The 21,871-nt window shown below is 42.9% G+C and overlaps 2 protein-coding genes across 5 annotated transcripts in view; one reads left to right on the top strand and one right to left on the bottom strand.

Moving 5' to 3' along the window:
- Positions 1–723: 723 nt before the first annotated feature.
- On the bottom strand, positions 724–17,274 carry rsph1 (radial spoke head component 1). Of its 4 annotated transcripts, XM_019884720.1 has the most exons (8): positions 17,163–17,274; positions 17,016–17,088; positions 3,296–3,409; positions 2,496–2,601; positions 2,326–2,416; positions 1,893–2,028; positions 1,607–1,678; positions 724–1,454 (listed from the first exon to the last, which is right to left on the bottom strand). In XM_019884720.1, exons 2-8 carry the CDS (start codon positions 17,061–17,063, stop codon positions 1,269–1,271), a joined length of 753 nt encoding a protein of 250 aa, XP_019740279.1. In that variant the 5' UTR covers positions 17,064–17,088; positions 17,163–17,274; the 3' UTR covers positions 724–1,268. The 4 variants fall into 4 exon arrangements, with proteins under 4 accessions (XP_019740279.1, XP_019740278.1, XP_019740281.1 ...); XM_019884719.1 differs by lacking the exon at positions 17,163–17,274 and having other exon boundaries at positions 17,016–17,106; XM_019884722.1 differs by lacking the exons at positions 17,016–17,088; positions 17,163–17,274 and adding an exon at positions 7,523–7,649.
- The window catches only part of cckbrb (cholecystokinin B receptor b), a 22,120-nt gene continuing 7,772 nt past the window's right edge, over positions 7,524–21,871 (top strand). Inside the window, exons 1-4 of the mRNA XM_019884723.1 lie at positions 7,524–7,694; positions 17,042–17,293; positions 19,184–19,445; positions 20,657–20,784. Coding sequence (XP_019740282.1) covers positions 7,550–7,694; positions 17,042–17,293; positions 19,184–19,445; positions 20,657–20,784 — 787 coding nt within the window. The 5' untranslated portion in view covers positions 7,524–7,549. The remainder of the gene's footprint in view (positions 7,695–17,041; positions 17,294–19,183; positions 19,446–20,656; positions 20,785–21,871) is intronic.

Genomic DNA, 21,871 nt, shown 5'->3' with positions numbered 1-21,871 from the left:
AATGATAACATTTGTGTTTGTCTCGTCTCCATCAACCATACGTCCAAAATTTCTTAACCACAGGATAATTATTTTTGTTGTCGATAAATACTTGTGGTTGTTTTTTTTTTTTTTAGACTAGAAGAAATTCAGAATGAGGAGATGCACGCTTTCCATTTGACAATGACCATTCACAATCAGTCAACAGTCAGACTATCCGTCCATTTTCCGATCCGCTTATCCTCACAACGGTCACGGGCGTGCTGAAACCTATCCTAGCTGTCTTTGGGCAATAGACGGGGTGCACCCTGAACTGGTCGTCAGCCAATCGCAGGGCACACATAGACGAACAATCATCCGTGCTCACACCCACACCTAGGGACAATTTTGGAGTGTTAACCTGCCATGCAGGTTTTTGGAATGTGGGAGGAAACTGAAGTACCCGGAGAAAATCCACGCAGGCATGGGGAGGACATGCAAACTCCACACAGGAAGGCCGCAGCCGGAAATCGAACCCTGCAACCTCTGCACTGTGAGGCCGACGCGCGAAGCAGTCAATCACTGTGCAGCCCAGTCAAACGAATTCACATTTATTATTTTACAAAACGTGACTCGTTACTTATTATCTTCATTGTGCTCATGTTTGTATTAACCCATTTAATCCCAATTTTTTCCCCAGACATTTAAAAGTCAAAATCAGGTAGCCCCTTTTAAGTAATCAGTAATAAAAAAATGTTAGAGCCCTGTAAATTAAATCATTGTTGTCCATCACAAATGTGACCGGTGGGATTAAATGGGTTAATGTATGGCTACTTTAGTCTTACGTCGAAAACGTTTTTTGTCAGTACCCATCTTGTGTCAAGAAGAACAATCTAGGACCTGCTGAAGAAAACGGGGACTTTCGTTTCTAGGATAAGTGCAAAGTTGACAGTGAAGGAGCAGTGCGTGTTGTCCTTCAGGTGGATTTATGGGCGCTACGGTAACTGTGGGAGTGTCCTACAGCTATAATTATGTAATTATGATACCTCAGCTAGTTGGGATGGGACAAAGGTGACGCAAACTCATCTAAGGCCTGAAAAATAACTTTATATTGTATGATGACACACAAAAAAAAAAAAAAAATTGACATTTCTGTCGAAATGTAACATAGGTACAAATGTTTGACCCAAAGCTAAAGGCCGTATTTTCGCCACGGCCGAGAAGGATTTCAACGGTGCGCGCTGTACTGTTCATATCAGGTATGTTCTTTCAATTTCTACCGTCTCGCGTATTGTAAGGTCGGTCGCTGGTTACGCTTCGGCTGGAGCCTCGAGTGAAACCTCGGGTGGAGCCTCGCCCTCACCCACGGCCACGCCCTCGCCTTCACCCTCGCCCTCGCCGTCAGCTTCCTGCGACGTAAGGCCCGTGATGCATTTTGGAAACCACTTGAGAAGCGTACTGGAGCCCGGCTCACCCCACTCGCCTTCGGCCCTGTCCTGTGGAGGGAGAGTGAGTATACTTTTTTTTTTTTTTTGTTTTGTTTTTTGGGAGGGAAACAGAAGCTGTTGATGCACTTGCTGGTGTTCGGCCACAACACAGATGAAATGAGTAAATGTGTTGTTTTTTTTTTTTTTCTTCATGCTATTACCTGCTCTATTTGGTGATATTCACCATGCTGTTCACAGCCAATGTCAAACACATACTTTCCTGGACCAGATGGCTACAAAACAAAAACAACAACAGGAAACTTGATTATTATCGACAATTTGACCCATGACCAAGAAGATGTCTTTTGTGGTGACCGCGCACCAAGTCAAGGTATTTTATAGACACGCAAAAGTGAGTATGACAATCTCCTGATGCTAAGGTTCAGTATTGAACGTCATTTCAATTTGTAACTACACCTAAAAGAATTGACTAGAACCAGAACTCACATTATTGTTGACAAAGTTACTGCTGTATCTGTGGTTGGCGTGGATGAACTCTCCGACAGACTCAATCTTGCCATTCGCCCACATCCCAGTGTACACCGAGCCGGTGTCATGGTAACGATAGGTGCCCTCGCCGTGCCTTGATCAAAAACGTGTCAGAAAAATTTTCCCACATGAAAAAGGAACACCAAGCTCGACATGTGACCTCAGCCAATTTGATTTTTCAGGAAAGCAGAGCTGTCCTGAGTTTTGTTGAATGCACGGATTAGCATTTGCTACCGCTGTTGACATTCTCTGGGAAGTTGTTGATGCAGTGGAAATGGGGGGCCTTGCATTTGTTGACATGTTCACGTGCCAAAGACAAAACCGCTGTTGCCACGAGTAGAATACTTTATCTTTACGGACGCTCGCGTCCCACCGCTTCTTGAAGAAGTACCTCATGTGATTTAGCCACTCTCCAACGTACGTGTCCCCATTGGAGTATGTGTAAACACCATGGCCCTGTCTCAAGTCCTCGGCCCACGAGCCTGCGAGATAAGCAGTGAACGATTTGTTAATAATTACAATCCCCAGTCACATACGCACGTGCTGTAAGTGTTGACATACCTTCATATTTGGATCCATCTGGGTAGTAGAAGATGCCTTGTCCGTGTTTCATGTTCTGGAGGTAGTCTCCCACATATCTAGCTCCGTTCACAAAGCGGTATGTGCCCTATCAGCAGCACACACGCGGACAGCAATTCTGAATGCTACTTGAAGTTTTCGAAGTGATGGTAGCATTCATTGTCGTTGATGGTTCGATTTGATATTCATCATCCAAACACAGAGGTCACATGTTTGCAAAATCCACTTATTTCCTATGTCGTCATTAGGGTTGTGACTTGTGGGTGAGCTGGATCTCATCCCAGCTGTCGCCAGACAATAGCAGGACACATAAACAAGAACAATTTAATTTTTGTTATTTGTATTGACTGGTTGGAAAAATCACATGGTACTCGTACCTTATCTTGACATATGTAATTTTGACTTAAATTGAGATTACCAAATTTGGCACGTTGGCCTAAAAGGGCTAAAACATCCTCATTAGGATGATCAGGAGTCTATCCCAGCGTACATTGGGCAAGAGGTGCATTCCAACCTCGACTTGTTGCCAGAAAATTGCAGTGCACATAGACATACATTCATTCACATCAATGGAGAATTTAGCATCTTGGCTTAACCAAGGAAACGTGCACACAGGCCTGATACTCAAATCAGGAACCTGGTGACTGTGACGTGGCCATGCAACCAATGATGCACAATGCAGCCCATGTTTGAGAAATATGAATTAGACTTTCAACACGCAAACGACTCTTTCCAGTTTTCATGACAGATTGACGACATCATTTGATAATTGCTAATCATACCTTGCCATGTCTTTTCCCACGTTCATATCGTCCTTGATAAACGTCTCCTTTCGGCAGAACAGCTTTACCCATCCCATGTCGTTCTCCAGCCTCATTTCGGTCCCCTTCGTATTCCTGGAACAAATAGAAAAATGCAACTAAATCATGAAACCGCCGGCGTCAGCTAGCATGCGTGCCATTTCAGTGGCGTCACCTAGGTTACCTTACAATAACAAAAACAGTCGAGTTACGAATATCGTCTAGGTTCTCACCCCGAGTTTATTGCGCTCCTCGTCAAACTCGTCAGAGTCGATATCGGACATTGTTATTAATGTTCCGTTTCAAAGTAATAAGAAGAATAATTAAATCTTTAATTTAGGAAGGAGCTATTGAGATGACGCGTTGAGGTGCGTGGACACCTCGTAGAAGGTTGAATTCCGGAAGTTTACGTCATGATTTATTTAGTTTGTCATGTCCTCGCGAGTAAAAAGATATATTTTTTAAATAGCAGTTTTACGACCTCCCTCCTCCACATGCGCGCCTGCATAATCGTCAAACCGAGTACCCTGTATTTATATGACGTGAACATCGAACTTTACACGTTTTGATCATTCTAACTCATCTAACTTAGCTGTCTCACATTTACTTGTATTTTTGCGTTTCGACCTTAAAACATTATCCCAGTCACCTTTGCACTTTATCTCCTAAACAAAATTGAAAAAAAAAGCGGGCAATTTGCTTATAAGATATTCCAATTTCGAGAAATTGGTTAAGTCAACGCTGTAGTGTTAAATTACTTTGATTATCGTCAATCAAACGTGACCAGCACAGGACTGAATTCTATTTGCTTGCTTTATCTTCGTTTGTGAATGCTGTGCAATTGGCTGCATCGTTGTACTGATTTTGTAATACTTGATTCGTTCACCTAAATCATACTAAAATACATTAATATTCTGAATGCTGAAAAAAAATCTCCAATCATCTCAAAAAGGAGTGTTTCCAGCGACTGCGTGTCGTTCCTTTTAATTTAATCATCGCAGTCCGTTACTGAAACAAAGGGGGAAAGCGTATGGACTGTATTTGCTTGTATGCAAGGAAGCAACTGCACCCTTCAGTGTCACATAAGAGAATTACAGGAGACATATAAATACGTTTCCAAATAAACTTAATTCCCTGGGGGATCCAGCCTTACAAATGATGACAGACTGCTGCATAGGATCACATTCAAAAGCACAAGATGTAGTGTCTTTTGCTTCTTAAAAAAATAATTTATGTAGCAAAGTTGATAACAAGAAATTATTGTACAAAATGGACTACACAAAAAAGACATGGGTCTGGAATGTCAAAGTCACATGAAATTACTGTAGTTTTTTTTTTTTTTTAGTTGCTGCTGGTGGAGTTTTCTTCTGGGGATATATTACATCAAAAAGAAATGTGGCCCCCATTTGGTATCATATACTGTAGTGCATACTCGGTACATGTAAAAAAAAAAAAGTAAAAAAAAAAAACCCTACACGTTTATGTATTTATTTTATAAAGCATAAATGCCCCGAATGAACGTCATCACCGACCGGGAATGTTCGGCAACAACACACACCTTCTTCAGGGAAGTGTGGTGATTGTACATTTGGCAAGCACGCGTAGCTGCTGATGGAAAGATCAACACTTTTAGCCTCCTTGCTGCTGTCTGTATCACACCATGTTCACGCTCCACTTGTGTTACAACACAGAATGGCTTATACTTGTCATAGTGCGAATTAAAAAAAAAAAAAAAAAGACTCAAGTCCATCTCTTACTGTATGAGTCTCTGCTTGACACTCCACTAGCGAGCACCAGAGAAGTGTGCAGGTTGGTGCTAAGGGACCCGAAATCCTCTTGAGCTCTGCCTAGCACTGATGTGTGCACCCTCCATTAGAGCGGTCTTGAAATTCACCGGCCAAAAGATGGATGCTTTTCCGTGACGCTGACTGTAGCAGTCGTGTTCCCAACAAATAATTGCACACATGCCACTTGCTAAATGCCACACTAGAACTGATTTATCTCCAACGTGTCTTAATCAGCAGTAATCAGCGCATTTCATGATTACCAGCCGCGACAGGGAAACACTAGTCTCGCTCCTCATCCAGATTGGCATCCTCCCATGACTTGTTTATCGGGGCTAAGTGGCTCGACACATGACCTAGCTGAGACAGCCAATTAAGCACAGGAGAAAAAAAAATGATTAGAGTTGAGGCATATTGAGCCATCCCCTCCCCTCTAATTTTTCCTGTCATTAAAAAAACAACAAAAAAAACATATTTCCAGGTACAAGCAGATGGTCCCCTGTTTAGAAATAATATCACAACACGTTGACCACCCAAATGTGTGGCACAGACGTGACCGTCCATGAAGTTGTATGTACCTGGCTGTCGAGACATTTTAAAAAGAAATAACATCAAAAGAAAAATAGCCCGAAACATTTAAACCACAAATTCTTAAAATAAATAAGAAACACGTTTGGTCAGATATTTACAATTTTATAAATATTCAAACGGGCCTCTGAGAGGGAACGAAATGTGTTCTTTGTCTGGAGAACAGGAAACGGAACACACTGCAACATACAACACAAGACATTTCTGACACAAATCATTATCACCAAGTAGAAGTACAAATATTGAATGTGCACAATCGATACATGACACCTAAATTATCATGCGAGTCATCGTCAGTTCCAGCAAAATTCATAAAACACGAATGGGTGGCAATCACTGTGCTGACACCTTCCCGTTCCCTCTGCAAAATATGAATCATTGTACTTTATTTTATTGTTATTATACGGTGGTCAAGTCAACCAGTGTAATGGAACACATTGTCTTCTACTTTCGTACACCTTTGTGATACTTTTCATTTGAAATCACCAACGCTCAAAGGCTTTAGAAAAGAACAAGATTCTTGTTGAACCCATTTAAATGCGGAATCGATCCATCAATAATCAAGGTCTAAAACAGATTGCACTTTTTGCAATCTGTTTTCAATCAGTCAATAGGATTGCATGAGCATGCATCGCCAAAGGAGGAAACACACTGACATTAATGCTGTTATGCCACAGCAGCACAGAACCTCAGTGAGGTCAGGGCCAGTATGTGCATTTGTTCTGTACAGAGTGAAGCAAGTGGCTGTGTAATTGACCCCCAACTGCCAGCGATGCTTAGATTAGATGCAAAAAGAAGAAGAGCATGACTAGATGCCACCCATTTCCGATTACAATCTGGGTTTTATTTTTTTGGAACCCTTTTTGTGATGTTGAAAGTTGTGGTGGGAAATATAAATATGCATGATTGTGAACTGTAAGTAAAAACCCTTCCAAGCAAGTGGAAGGAAAAAAAAGAGATCTGTGGGGTCATGTCACGATGGGATAAGGTGTTTTTTCCAGATCCCACACTGAGCCCGTGTGTTTCTTAGAGGGGTTGAAACTGTAAAATTTGGGATGGGTGAGTACCGGTACCAGATATTGTATCGGACTGATACTGGCCTTATTTTAAGGTATCAGGTCCTCATTGGATGCAGAGTAAATCTTGGTTCACTTTTTTTTTTTTTTGTCTTTGCATTAAATTCCATTTTATATATTAAAAGGTCGCAATATGAAGCATTGGTGAAAACTCAAAGAATGAAAACTGTATTGAACATCAGCAATACAATAATAAGTTGCTCTGTACTTGTGACGTGCAATAACAATAATTTCGATTTTCAAACCTTACAAAACGATATGCAGTTACGGATGGTGGCCACAGAGTGGCGATAGTGTGCATGTAATTCCACTACAGGGGTTTATAGCAGGTCAAATCCATACAGTATGAAGGCTACACATCTGGAGTGAATTAAGGCGCAGAACAAGAAGTTATAAATTATTTGAACAGATTTCCTTTTATGAAGCGCTGTAGCTTTAGAAAATATATGGACTCTCAACTAGAAGGTTGTCTTGAAATTACCACATGGGAACGACGAGGCATTTTTTCCTCTCTCTCTCTCTCTCCCTCTCTCTCTTTCTCCCCCCTCCCCCCCACGTCTCTCACCCTCCGTGAGATTCACTTAAGTGACAAGGTAGCAGTGTGCAGGGTTCTCCCTTCGTTTTTGACACGCAGAGACAAGCAGCTGCAAGGAAAGTGATTTTTTTCCCCTCCCTCCAACGCAAGAACTTGGCAAGAAGTACGTTATGGATGCAAGTGTGCGTGGCAACATTTTGACATTTGAGCACTTATAACTTCTTACCAGTAGATGCGAGTTGAGTGAAGAATTATGGATTCGTTAGCGCCGAACGAGACGTCCGGGGAGTGTGCAACGGCACGCGTTTTTGTGGCGCAGGACGGGAACGCGGACGCTTCAAACCGGAGCTGCGGCAACATCTCCACGGCGCTCACACCTCGCGGCGTGCGGCCAAAGGGTGAGAAAACAAATCGAAGTTGGGGGGGGGGAAAAAAAACACGGAGAACGTACGTGGCACTGTGACGTCACGATTTCAAAAGAAACCCGAGGTTCTTTTTATTTTAAATCGCCACTGTTAACGTTTAAACTCACTCAAACTCAATTTCTTACTAACGTTCACCGGCCACATGTAACCACTTGCAGAACAGAAGGAGACCCAATACACGATAATGGTTGAATTTTGATTGACGCTGTCAGAGAGGTATTCATTTTCGGTGTTCATACTGAATCAGAGTAAGAACTTCCTCTAACTTTTTGGTTACACTGTCGTCGTCAAAAATTTTTACATATCACTATGATGCATTTTACTAAAATACATTAATAAGCATAAAACACATGAATAAACAGAGAGGAATATGGAGACTTGTCAGACGGACTCATTCCAACTTGAACAGCGTTGCCACCATAAAGGCAGAATATTGATACATATATTGCAAGCATTCATACTATTGTTGCTTGCTGGTACAACACAATGTTCTTGAAAATAATTATGATGGCATAATTTCTGAAAGGAACACACTCATCTGTCGCTTGACGCAACTGCTGCATTTCATTTGCTCCATTCTAATATTTTGCACGGAATTCATCATGTATTTTATATATAGGCCTACATATTTTGATGAATTCATTTATAATTTTCTTGAATTGATATTGACATATTGAACAAGATTTATTGACAAGAATATTGAAATGTGTAAGTCATCTAAACAGTTCATGCATAGTTTTTCTTTTGTATTGAAAACAATCCTATTTTTAAGACAAATTCTGCCAAGGTAAACAAGTGCGATGCCGAGGAACTGTATGTAGCTCTGCACGATCTCAAATAGCCAAATTCAGTATCATGCAGAAAGCAATTCCATTACGTATTTTGAAGCCCTAAATGTAGCCGCCGCTGTGGCGTGAGGCGTAAGAGTGCAAAATGAAACCTGGCTGTTGAGAGGGATTTAGCTGATCAGCTGACCTCACATCTGGACTGTGACATAGTCACGCTTGTGCAGTGGGGAACAGTTTTCCTCTCAGGGGCAATTTCAGCTTTTTAGTACCCCCGGGGAAATACTAAAGGTGTGAAAAAAATAATGCAAGGGTCAGATGAATGAAGGCGGCACAGTGAGTTAGTGGTTGGCACTTCTGCCTCACAGTCAAGAGGTTCTGGGTTAAAATCTTGACATGGGTTTTCCTTTTGGAGTCGGGCCAGTTGGCATGTTCTAGCCATGCTTGTGTCAGTATTCTCTCTGGCTTTCTGCCACATTCCGAAAAACTTGGTTGATTGAAAATTGAATTGCGTCTCGACGAGAATTGAATGTTTGTTTTTCTATATGTGCCCTGCTAGAAACCAGTTTAGGGTGTACGCTAGTGAAGGAAAGTAGTAGTGGGGCTAAAAATATACTGATTGATTCTGATAAGGTTTTATTCGTTTTCTTTTGGGGAGGGGGTCAAATCGGTTGTAAGGGCCATAGATTTCCAACCCCCTGCTTGACAATATGTGCAGTTTTGTGATATAGAAAACAGACAAAATGCTACTTTATCAACCATATCATGCTATTTTTAATCAAACTCGAACTGGCCCTCCCTTATTGTTTGCTAATGAAGTGTGTGTGTGAGTCACTGCACAAATTGAAGTACCTTCATTAGGAGTGTCGACAAAGACAACACGTTTTCGAATCAACGCTTCGTGCTGTTCAAACGACCGATGCCTTTCTCAAACCTGTCTCACTGGTTCTTTACTCACTTGGCATCTTCAGCTCAGCTCCCACCCCCTATAGGATATCTCACTTGACGGGGGACAAGAGTTGGAATGCATTCTGCAAAGACTGCCTTTCAAACGCATAGCGCTATACGCAATCAACTTAAGTGTGGTGTTGGCATGCCAAGCAGTTGTAGCAATCCGGAGGATTTTGTGTTGCCTCACAAACAGGTGGAGAACCTTTTGGCTGCAAAGGTGATCAGAAAGCAGTCTGACTGACACACTTCATCTTCAGGGTATGTGAGCATAACCAGCAGGGGGCGTCAAAGTGGGGAAAACCACAAATGAATGCATATAATTGTCTCTTCATGAATACAGATGTTCTTCGATTGAGGTTTCTGTCCGACTCATTTACAGTGGGCGCAGTTGAGATAGGTTCCATGCTAAAGTTCACTTGATAATTAAAATTTGTCGTTCTTGTTTCATATCACGCCGACGCACGCTGGACAGCAAGAGTCTGTTATTGTTGCTCATAACTTGCTCAAACATAATCGATACCTCGAAAGTGGATTGGTTTGAATAGTGCAAGTGATTTGTACCACGCTCTACCCTGGTACAATATCCAGGCTTCAGCATCGGCCGGAAGAGGTGGACTTGGTCACGTACACAGCGAATCTGTGGCATACTCACATACACTTGATACCTTAAATCCACATTGTTTTGACTGTTGAGTGCATACAGTGTTTAACTACAATACACGTCCCAAGCCTCACCACGAATGGAAGAAGTGGACTTGGGAGTAAGTGCTCAAGCACACTTGATACATAGGCTGCGTTGAGACTGCGGACATATCGGGTTCCAATTAGATTCCTCCTCAAATCTGATTTTTAGGGCTGACTGTCCACAATCGTGGCCAAATGGTATCTGGTCTTGTTCAGACTTGGCTGCAGTACTGACCCGTCTGACAGGTTGCGGGAGCAACGACGTCAGAACAGAGGCGTGTTCATGTCTGATGTTGCGTGAAAAATGCTCAAGAACATCGGATTCCTTAACTCCGGGTTCAAGGTTCATTTCTCGGCCCACCTTTACTTTTTTTACACTTTGATCATTCATCAGATCCCACTATATAGCTGAGGTGTCTTCATATAAAAGGCATGGCTGGCTCTAAACCGTTTAAGTTACAATGACAATAGCTGTTTGTTTGTTTTTTTTGGGTGGCGTAGCTGAGAACGCCATGGTAGAATTAAATTCCTTGGCCACTCTTCTGAATAAGATGGCAATCTCAAACCTTGCTGTCAAATTGGATGCGAATCCGAAATTTGAGAGCCAGATGAGAGGAGTTAAGTCCCTGCAGGCAGCTGGCCAAAGTCAAGCCAATTCTTTCAAGTCAACACTTTGAAACAGGAGTCTATGGCATTATCAGCACCTGGCTGGACTAATAGTGTGGACTCTGTGAGCTTGTCAGTACATCTTGCATGAGTCGCTGACAAATAGCTGGTGCGCGTCTTAACTTGGACATGTCGACTCAAGTATATTTCCATCATCTTACCCTGAGATCCCTCGCACCCAGTGCACTTCAGGATTCATTTGAACCCTTTAAAATCTCTTTACTTGATTTGAAACTATATTCTTGACACACACTCACAGGTCAAGCTGGTCTTGACTGTGCCAAAAACCAAGCGGAAGCTTCGAGAGCAGTGAGCCTTTGTAGTTTCCGCTCCAAAATTGTGGACCAACCCACTTCAGCACACATGATCTGTTTTTTAAATAGCACTTAAAAACTCATCGGTTTTTCTTGGTCTCTGACATCCAATCGGATGTTGACCGATTTATTTTTATTCATGTTGATTTTATTGCTCCTTTTATGACTGACATTTGTCTTGTGATTTCATTTATTCATCTACCTTTGTCTTTGATGCAAACTATTTTGTCATCAATTGCTCTCTGAAGCATTTTGGTGCACTGTACTTTTGAAGTGCTTAACAAGTACACTTGGATTGGATTGTTTTGATGAGCGTGACCAGCTTGGTGTACTGCCTCGGTCTCAGTAAGACTGGAAGAGGCGAACTAGATCACTTGCTGTACAATAAAAAAAGTTCAGTTTTACCAATAAAACACACTTGATACCTAAAATCCGGATTATTTTTGACTTGGTGTAAATGATTCATACAGTGCTCAAGCATGATATAACTACCGAGGCCTCGGAATGTCGGCGGGTCTACCAGCTAGCGAATATGCAACATCAACTTTGCTCACATTTTTGAATGATGTCGGCAATTAATTACAAAAAAAATGGTGCCCAGTCTTTTTTGACACGTTCAGTGGCTCTGACATGATAGTGAATGTATACCTGGTAATCGAAATGTATCCAGTGAGTGTCTGACATTAAATAAAGAGCCCAGTTTTCCCTTCAGACACTATATCGTGCCTGTATAAAAGAACTCAAGAGGATATCAGACCCAGCGCAGCTGCTCTGAGCATCACCGGCTCACAGTCACACCTGAAATAATGCCCCACCGGCTCACGGCCACCAACCTCTCTTCCTTGTCCATTACACACATCATCTTCATTTATGGAGTTTACCGAGGCGAGGTGCAGTCAAGATTAGCATTGTGACACATGCGCATTTATCTCCAGACCCGTCAATACGCAGCATACATCCAATCACCAACAAGGTGCCGCGTATTTAAAAAAAGATGTCCTTCAATTTTCTTATCGGGGACTTTAAAGGGTCATGTTGAAACCTGCGACAACATACGCCAATTGCCTAATTCATAATGAGAACTTGACTTCACTGCTCCTACGTTTTGCTAGCTGAGCGTCAAAACTTGAACCAAAAAGAGGGGTGCAGGTGTTTTGAAGGCACACAGCCAACTAACTGCCACAGTGAACATCATTTCACACTTCGGCAGTCATGCAGACATCAAATGAAGTGGCCTGGCTGGATCGCTGTCTTGCGGAGTGCAAACGAGTGAGGAGGTCTTTAGCGAGTCAATGACAATGTTGATGAGCTATCCAGGATGAGGGCTGATTGCAATTCATCAAGCATCAACAGGAGGGCATTACTCGGGCGACGAGAAAGGGGGGGCGGGGGGGGGGGCGGAACTCACTTTCACGCCGCTGACCTCGAAAGCTTCAATTCGGAGCATTTCATGCAATTCCTGTGCCACCATCAGCTTCTCACGAAGCACCCGAATGACAGAACTGATTGTGTTCAACCTTAGAAGTTGAGGCGCATCTACCGAAGAGGGGAACATACTTAGAAACATCCCTCAGTTTCATGCTGCTGCAATACAACAATATTCATACTGTTAAACAAAAAAAAAAAAAAGTTTTAGCTTAGAGCACCAAGAGCTGTTTTTAATAAGGTGAACGACGCTCTCATGACACTGAGTAAGGTCGCCAAAATATTAAAAAAACGCGCAAGGTAATGATGACATAGTTAACCCTTTCATGCACCCTGTAACCTGATAACGCGGTCAGCTGTCCACTGTAGCAACCGCTGTTCCTGAAAGGGTTAATTGCATAAAAACTGAGCATGATTATCTTTGTAAATGCAAATATATGCTACATCTGCCGTGTTGATTGCGCAACTTTCAATGTTGTTTTCAATCGGAAGCAAGTGCAAGAAGGGCCGTACTTCCAACAGTCTGTCGTCGGGAAGAGGTTTTCAGCATCCTCCATTAACTGTTGTGGATTGCCGTTGAGCTTTGTGACACAGCTCAGGTGACATTTGCGGCGCTGGATAAGACACTCGTGGTGACATTTACCAATACCTCAGCCTTACAGCAGCAAGGGCAGATTTCTTTTTTTTTCCCCCCCCCACCCTCACATAGGCACGGTGACACAAGAGCCAACCGGAATAAAAAGTGCCGTGCTGCATACTTATCAGACAGGCGGCGAGAGAATAATTCATCGTTCATAAAATGTCAGATTTGTTGAATGGGAAAAGCTGATTAAATGTTAAATATTCATGGGCAGACAATGAACTCTATTATGAACTGAGCCACAAGTTATTTGCGTGTCTAATAAAAGCCTCTGCCCACGATTAATCTTAGCTTGGATGAAAAAAGGAAAAGGAGATGTCGCTGGATGTTTTTTTTTTTTCCTCGTGGCGGGTCATTCATAAATAGAGCAAAAGAACACGGAACAAAACGATCCAGATGAACAACCAGTCATCCATCATCTTTACCGCACATCCTAATCAGGATTGCGGCTCACTGATTGAATGCGCGAGAGGCGTGGTATAGTCTGGACTGGTAGTCCATCGCCCAAAATCAAGGACAACATATTAAAATGATTTGAATCATAAAAATAAGTTTCGATGCAGGGTTTGACACTTGGATTTCAGTGAAAAGCCACTTCAATTCGGAGCATTTCATGCAATTCCTGTGCCACCATCAGCTTCTCACGAAGCACCCGAATGACAGAACTGATTGTGTTCAACCTTAGAAGTTGAGGCGCATCTACCGAAGAGGGGAACATACTTAGAAACATCCCTCAGTTTCATGCTGCTGCAATACAACAATATTCATACTGTTAAACAAAAAAAAAAAAAAGTTTTAGCTTAGAGCACCAAGAGCTGTTTTTAATAAGGTGAACGACGCTCTCATGACACTGAGTAAGGTCGCCAAAATATTAAAAAAACGCGCAAGGTAATGATGACATAGTTAACCCTTTCATGCACCCTGTAACCTGATAACGCGGTCAGCTGTCCACTGTAGCAACCGCTGTTCCTGAAAGGGTTAATTGCATAAAAACTGAGCATGATTATCTTTGTAAATGCAAATATATGCTACATCTGCCGTGTTGATTGCGCAACTTTCAATGTTGTTTTCAATCGGAAGCAAGTGCAAGAAGGGCCGTACTTCCAACAGTCTGTCGTCGGGAAGAGGTTTTCAGCATCCTCCATTAACTGTTGTGGATTGCCGTTGAGCTTTGTGACACAGCTCAGGTGACATTTGCGGCGCTGGATAAGACACTCGTGGTGACATTTACCAATACCTCAGCCTTACAGCAGCAAGGGCAGATTTCTTTTTTTTTCCCCCCCCCACCCTCACATAGGCACGGTGACACAAGAGCCAACCGGAATAAAAAGTGCCGTGCTGCATACTTATCAGACAGGCGGCGAGAGAATAATTCATCGTTCATAAAATGTCAGATTTGTTGAATGGGAAAAGCTGATTAAATGTTAAATATTCATGGGCAGACAATGAACTCTATTATGAACTGAGCCACAAGTTATTTGCGTGTCTAATAAAAGCCTCTGCCCACGATTAATCTTAGCTTGGATGAAAAAAGGAAAAGGAGATGTCGCTGGATGTTTTTTTTTTTTCCTCGTGGCGGGTCATTCATAAATAGAGCAAAAGAACACGGAACAAAACGATCCAGATGAACAACCAGTCATCCATCATCTTTACCGCACATCCTAATCAGGATTGCGGCTCACTGATTGAATGCGCGAGAGGCGTGGTATAGTCTGGACTGGTAGTCCATCGCCCAAAATCAAGGACAACATATTAAAATGATTTGAATCATAAAAATAAGTTTCGATGCAGGGTTTGACACTTGGATTTCAGTGAAAAGCCACTCGCTTCCATGGCAGACTGTAAATCCATAAATTGGAAACTGCAACTTCTTATTAAAGTCACGGGTGAGATGGAGCAGATTCCAGGGGAATTTGGGCGGTATGTGGAGTACACCCTGGACTGGTTGCCTGCCAATTACAATTTAGCACTCGACCATCGTGCTGCCCCAACGGTTGTCGCCACAATACGTCAAAGACTGAGAAGGTGGTTTGGGTGATAATCAACACTCAGACACTTTATTAGGTACGCCTGCACAATCTGATGTATTTGAAAATAAACATTACGGAGAAACCAGTTCAGGGTATAGCCCGAAGCCAGCTGGGACGGGCTCGGACATGCCCGCAACCCTTGTGAGGAAAAACGGCTCAGATAATAAATGAATGGCATTACAGAGAAATAATTGTAACATTTATTTATCTGACTCAGCTCAAGCAAATCAGCGCTTGGTATGACAGTGCAGTTATATACTGCTGCGAACTACGACCACAACAATAGCCTTATTGTGTAAAATCCTGTCTCTTTGTTGTTATTTGTACTAATATGTTCACCAAATTTGACCCCCCCCAAAAAAAAAAAATTACAGGAACTCCTAAACAGATTCCACTTGGAATTAGTACCGTCACTGTGTGCCTCAACCAAACAGCATTTTGCTAATTTAGTGAAATTAAAGCAAGAACTGGAGTCAAACATGGGCTACACGCCAACATCATTATAACTTAAATAGTCTTGTGCTTGTCGTCCGTTGTTATGCTTGCACAGTTAAGAAAACAAAATGAGCCAGTGAATGGAGCACATTAAAAAATTGGATTCATTCTATCATATTTGAGCAGAAGGAACGATTGAGAATTTCCTGAGTCACCTTTTAATGTAAATGTGCTGAGAGAGTTATCAACAGTCAGGCGGCACACAGGGAAGCTAATTGTCTTCGATTAGGCAGAAGCCTGGGCAGCATATTCTGTCCAGCGTGGCGGAAAGAGAACCTTATGAAAGAAACATCTTTTCCATCCAATCACCTCCCGGCCTATTTTTCACACTGCTTTCATACTACACGCGGCAAGTGAAGATGTAAGTGGCAAATCTCGGCGCAAGATAGGTAGGCCGAGATATAACGATGGACTCAATCTATCTATCTATCGTAGCCGGCAACTGAAAAACATGACTTGCCCCGCCTCCCACAGTGTCGAGCTAGTTGACTGACGGGAGAGGGGAAAGGGGGAGCATGACTGAAACTAACACATGTCAAAAAACACTCAAACTATGATGTCCATATTGGTTTTCGAACGATAAGTCGATCATGAGTGTGAGACATCATCTGTCAACTTGTATATATTTTTTTTAAATCAAGTACAGAAGCTGCAGCCAGTCAAAATGTTCTCAAAGCTTGACCTGGCCCTTGATGCTTTTTGATAAGCAAGCTCCGCAGCCCGCCGCCATCTGTGCATTTCACATACTATTTGCATCCCATGTGGTCCAGAGAAGAAAATGTGGCCATTATTCAGTATGTGTGCGTTTGCCTGCTAATGCCCACAAGGAACAATTTTGAGAGGCCAAATCAGTTTCTGAAAATGAATCGATGAGGGCGTAATTACCACTCGATCTTAACGAACACGATACCCTTGTTGAATGAGTCGACTGTAAGGCTTGAACTTATTTTATTTCCACTTAAGAAATGCTGCAGGAGAGTCATGGAATTGACCCCCCCCTCCACCCCAAAAAAAAAAATCAGGATTGTGTACTTTGAGTTGCACAAACTGCGTTACAAAGTGTCACCGACATATGCCCCCCCCCCAAGCATATTTTTCTAAGAGGCACACGTAAATAAGACCAAGAATGTAAATGAGCAAATACGTGTTCTCAGTATGCTATGTATCGTAATCACACACTTCTGCATCTTGTGGCCTGCTCGGATTAATAACGACACCGAATCGATTGTGATGATCGTCATCGAAAGATGAACCAACAATTGAGTTGAGCAAGACAAAAAGATCTTCACACTCTAACATCCTACCTTGTTTGTGTCTTTGTCGGCGTTAGATGACGACCACACGCTGATCATCCTGCTCTACTCCCTCATCTTCTTCCTGAGCGTGTTCGGAAACCTGCTGATCATCGTGGTTTTGACGGTCAACAAGCGCATGCGGACCGTCACCAACACCTTCCTGCTGTCGCTGGCCGTCAGCGACCTGATGTTGGTCGTATTCTGCATGCCCTTCACCCTCATCCCGAGCATCCTCAAGGACTTCATCTTTGGCGCTATCATGTGCAAGATCGTAACCTACCTCATGGGTGAGATGAGTCAAGGGAACAGGGGGGAAAGATGGTTAAGAAAACAAAAATATCGATATATGGTTGTTATTGATTTGCATTTCAAAATTTATTATTATACATATGCAAACAACAACTCACCTGTTCTAGGAATACATTTCTTCCTTTCCATTCTTGATGCAACCACGGGCAAGATGAATGAGCTCTATATCAAAAGACGTAAGGGACAAGATTAGCAACCTGGAGAAAAATGATGACACCCGCCACATGATTCAAAAAGTGCCACACAAAAACGGACCCTCCATTACCCTCTGTCGGAGCTCCATGCAAGACCTTGCATCAAGTTGTGGGTTGTGATGAACAGAAACAGAAGGCAGCAGCTCCAAAGCACCACGGCAGGAGCCTGAAAAGGATCTGACGGCAATTAAAAATAGTACGTGACATATTGAATGAAATCTTTCAGTGCCCCCTACTCAAGAATAAACGTGTACAGACCCATCTTAGATTGTGTTTACAACACAAGGAGACAGAATAGACTGTCAACTGTCCAGAAAAAAAATGCTTTCATGATGCAGATTATAGAACTGAAGTAAAACGCGACTAAACATGAGAAAAATGTGAGGGAGAGAAAGACGAGAGACAGATAGAAAGACAGAATGGGCTGTATCATATTTTGCTTTACAATCAATTATTTTCGTGAATTAGGTGTATCAAACAAACATCGAGCAACAGTATGTGCGCCCCACACGCTGATGCCGAGTCTGGAGCCAGGCCTGGCAGTTTCATCCGACTCTGCCAGGGGACACAAATGCGATCCAAAGTGTGCTTCGTCTGCAGAAAGCCTTGACAGAACACGTGAGCATCCCCCATCAAAAAAAAAAAAAAAAAAAAAGACTGGGCCGAGCTGTTGTGCACCTTGGAGCTGCCAGGACTCAGCAGCCTCATCCCTTAACTGCACGTCACAAATACCGTAGGAGACGGTGTGAAATTTTAGCAAGACTTAAATACCGTTAAAAAAACAAAACAAAAAAACAATGGCCAAAAACCTACAGCGCACGATGTTTCAAGCAAACAGAAGTGCTGTCGTCCGCGAAATCGGAGCGTAAACATGGCCTCAATTAACCGAACATCCAAACGACTCCGAAAAAAAGCTTTCTTTGGTCAGATGACATTTGGAGTTAAGCAATCGGGCAGCGACTTGACCTGTTGTGTAGAGAAGTGGAAAAACAATCAGTATGACCTGGAGTAAGGTCACGGAGTCGAGAGCTGAAGCGTGGGATTTCCAAGTGGCCGCCGAATAACTTTGAAGATGTATTTTCCATGTGACTTCTTTGTGAAGAACCTTCCAAATTCAGCAGGGAATCAATTGATTACTTCTCCCGTTGTAAATAATATATTACATCACTGCAGGTACAAGTATTGTGATTGATACGATCCTTGTATTGCGTCTCACAAGACTGTGGAGCCGTGCCGGTCGGTATTTATAAGTGGAACAAAAAGTTGCGCCGCTGGTATTTGACAATGGAAGAGACTTTCTTGGGGGAAGAGTTGGGTTTGACAACACACTTCACCTCACCCAAACAAACATTCACAGTTTGCATTTTGACGTACGCGGATAAAAGAGGTAAAGAGTAATTTCCCGTCTGGTCTTGTCAGGAGGGAAAAGGCAGATGGGATCAGAGTCTGAGACCAACATGATTTCCTCTCCAACAGATACCCATCCCTGCCTCTCCGCTTCGCATATGTTTTTTGTAAACACACTACCGCGTCTCCGCTTTTGTTCCCACTTCGATTGCGGATATCACTTGCAGCCTTTTGATACTTTTTACAATGGACCAAAACTCAAGAGTAGTGATAAGCGCCCGTGGATGCTGTTGTGCGTTTCTAAAATCAGGTTTTGTGTTCCCACAGGTATATCAGTGAGCATCTCTACCTTTAGCCTGGTTGCCATAGCGATTGAGCGCTACAGCGCCATTTGTAACCCCCTGAAGTCCCGGGTGTGGCAGACTCGTTCCCATGCTTACCGGGTAATTGCCGCGACGTGGCTGATGGCCATCATTATCATGATTCCGTACCCGGTGGTGAGTCACCTGGACTCCTTTCCACGCCCCGACAACACCACCGCCCACCAGTGTCGCCACAAGTGGCCCGTCGCCGTGGCCAAGCAGTCCTGGTGAGTCCAATAGTGAACTGGTATTATGCGTATCCATCGGTTTGTATAAAAAGTGCTACTGTTCATGCAAAAAAATATCCACGAGTAAGAACACGAAGACCTGAACTAGTCACGACGCACAAACAACGAAGGGTGTTAGTGCAGTGCTGTTGCAAAGTACCGGACAATGAGTGTAAATAAAATTATAAGGATGTGAATGATTCGGCACTAAAATTTGAATTTATCTTCACTGTGCTTGCATGGTGGGATGCAAACTCCTTGAAACGGGAAATCAGAAAATCAGGTCAAAGGTGTGGGAAATCTCTCCAATGCAAGTTATCTGGTGCAGAATACCGACGACTTGGAATCTGTTTTTATGCACGAGAGAGATTTTTCTTTGAGGAGCAACTGACTCAGTATGTGGTAGTCGAAAAGCATATCTGGCGCAAGTTGCCAATATCTCGAAAGGTTTTGGCGGGCGCAGCGAACTTTTGCAAACTCAATATACAGCGCATAAACAAGCTAGGAAATGGGGGGGGGGGGCAATCCCCGGGAGGAAAGCCGTAAGCAGCGGTGGCATGATGACGAATCCCACTTCGCCTTCTCAGTAAATGACAATAAAAATAGTCAAAATTGAACGATATGGACAGGTTTCAAAATGCGTCGCATGTCTAGTGGGGAAGTAAAATACAAATATTTGACTATGTTTGCTTTAACTGACACACGTGCATCAGGGAGATTCATCTGGCGTAGGAACTGTGCCAAACATTTCAGGCGAGTTATTCGCTGTGGCGACCCCTGACTGACAGTGACTAAGTTGAAAGTCAAACAACAGTCCACAACTGTGTCATTCAACGAAGTGCGTAAGTAGGAAAGCGGGGGAAATTTATTCTCGTGAATAAAGATAAGTATGTTCGTAAATAAAAGCTTAAGAAATGTGTTTAGAAGCGCTGAAGTGCGTCAAGTACTGTCCGTTTTTCACTTTGCAGCAGATAACGTTTTGATTAAGATGGTTTAGATGCGCTTTCAAGAATGCGCAAATATTCCATGTTCAGATCACTTCGCGTCCCCAAGCCCAATTCTCCCCTCCATTACTTGAGCGCCACTATAGACGCACGGTGGATCCTAACACTTCCGAGGGATCCCGCGTGTCGAGTCTTCAACCTGCGCAGCTGTGAATTCTCTGTTGTCTGTGTGAAAATTGCACTGCATTCTTTCCTTATGCCTTTAAGGTACGTGCTGCTGCTGCTTATCCTATTTGCCATTCCCGGGGTGGTGATGAGCGTGGCCTATGGACTCATCTCCCGGGAGCTTTACAGAGGGATCCAATTTGAGATGGGCCACAAAAAAGACTCGACAGGTGAGGACACCCGCAGAGCTTGACAGATAGAATACAGATGACGGGGAAAATCATCAGAATTTCCCTGAGGGGAATTTCGCCGTCAAGGAGAATGACTTAACATGGGAACATGCCCTATAAGTATGATGCTCAAAAGGTTGCATCACCTAGCGCGGTACAGTAATCCCTCATTTTTCGCGGTTAATAGGAACCAGAAACCCCCCGTGAAAAGTGAAAACCACAAGGTAGTATTTGTCCCCCCCACCACCCCTCGCCCAAGGAATTTTTTCGTGTATGCGTGTACCAGCATGTTTAAAATATGTAAACAGTATATGTCAGGGGTGTCAAACTTATTTTTTGTCGCAGGCCACATTTTAGTTACCGTTTCCCTTGGAGGGCCGTTATGACTGAAACCATATAATTACGATTTATTCAACTATTGTTTAAGTTTCTGTAATGAGGGGTTTGGTCACAAGAAAATGCTTACAATATGTCTCTAATTTATTTAATATGAGAATTTTGGGAGAGATTTCAGCAAGCATCATGGAAGTGGACATGTTTGATTTGCTTTCGCGGGCCACATAAAATGATGTGGCGGGCCAGATCTGGCCCCCGGGCCTTGAGTTTGACACTTGAGGTATACGTGCTGGATTTGAAAGAAAGATTACAACAGTGCACTTATTTACTGAAATCTTTCATTATAAAACCTTCTACAGTAATTAACACTCGTACAGGCTTTCGTTTCACTTGGAGACTCTTCTGCTCAAGGCGCTGACGGTGTAGCTGATGTTTTTAAATTGGGGAAAAACATGGTGAGGGTTTGTGCTGTGACGTTCATTTTGTCTGAAATAGGTTTAAGGTTTCTTTTTTTTTTTTTAATCAATGTTTTTTTTTTTTTGAAACGAAGACAAAAACTCTTGCCTAGCTGATAGTTTCGGCTCTCACTTCAGCCTTCATCTGAGCTGTCACTGCTTCCATGTGACGTATCTAAAATACAGCTGACCGGGTCTGGAAAGCTTCAAAATGAGGCTCCTCAACCCGCTCAAGGCTGAGAACAAACCTCCTGCCGCCGCTGAAGCAATGTGTCATTGTTGATGTGACCCCGTGG

The sequence above is a fragment of the Hippocampus comes genome, unplaced genomic scaffold (genome assembly GCF_001891065.2).
Source record: "Hippocampus comes isolate QL1 unplaced genomic scaffold, H_comes_QL1_v1.1 scaffold95, whole genome shotgun sequence".
Classification (NCBI taxonomy): Eukaryota; Metazoa; Chordata; class Actinopteri; order Syngnathiformes; family Syngnathidae; genus Hippocampus; species Hippocampus comes.
The sequence above is the reverse complement of the archived record's forward strand: the minus strand, read 5'-3'. Positions and strand labels throughout refer to the sequence as shown.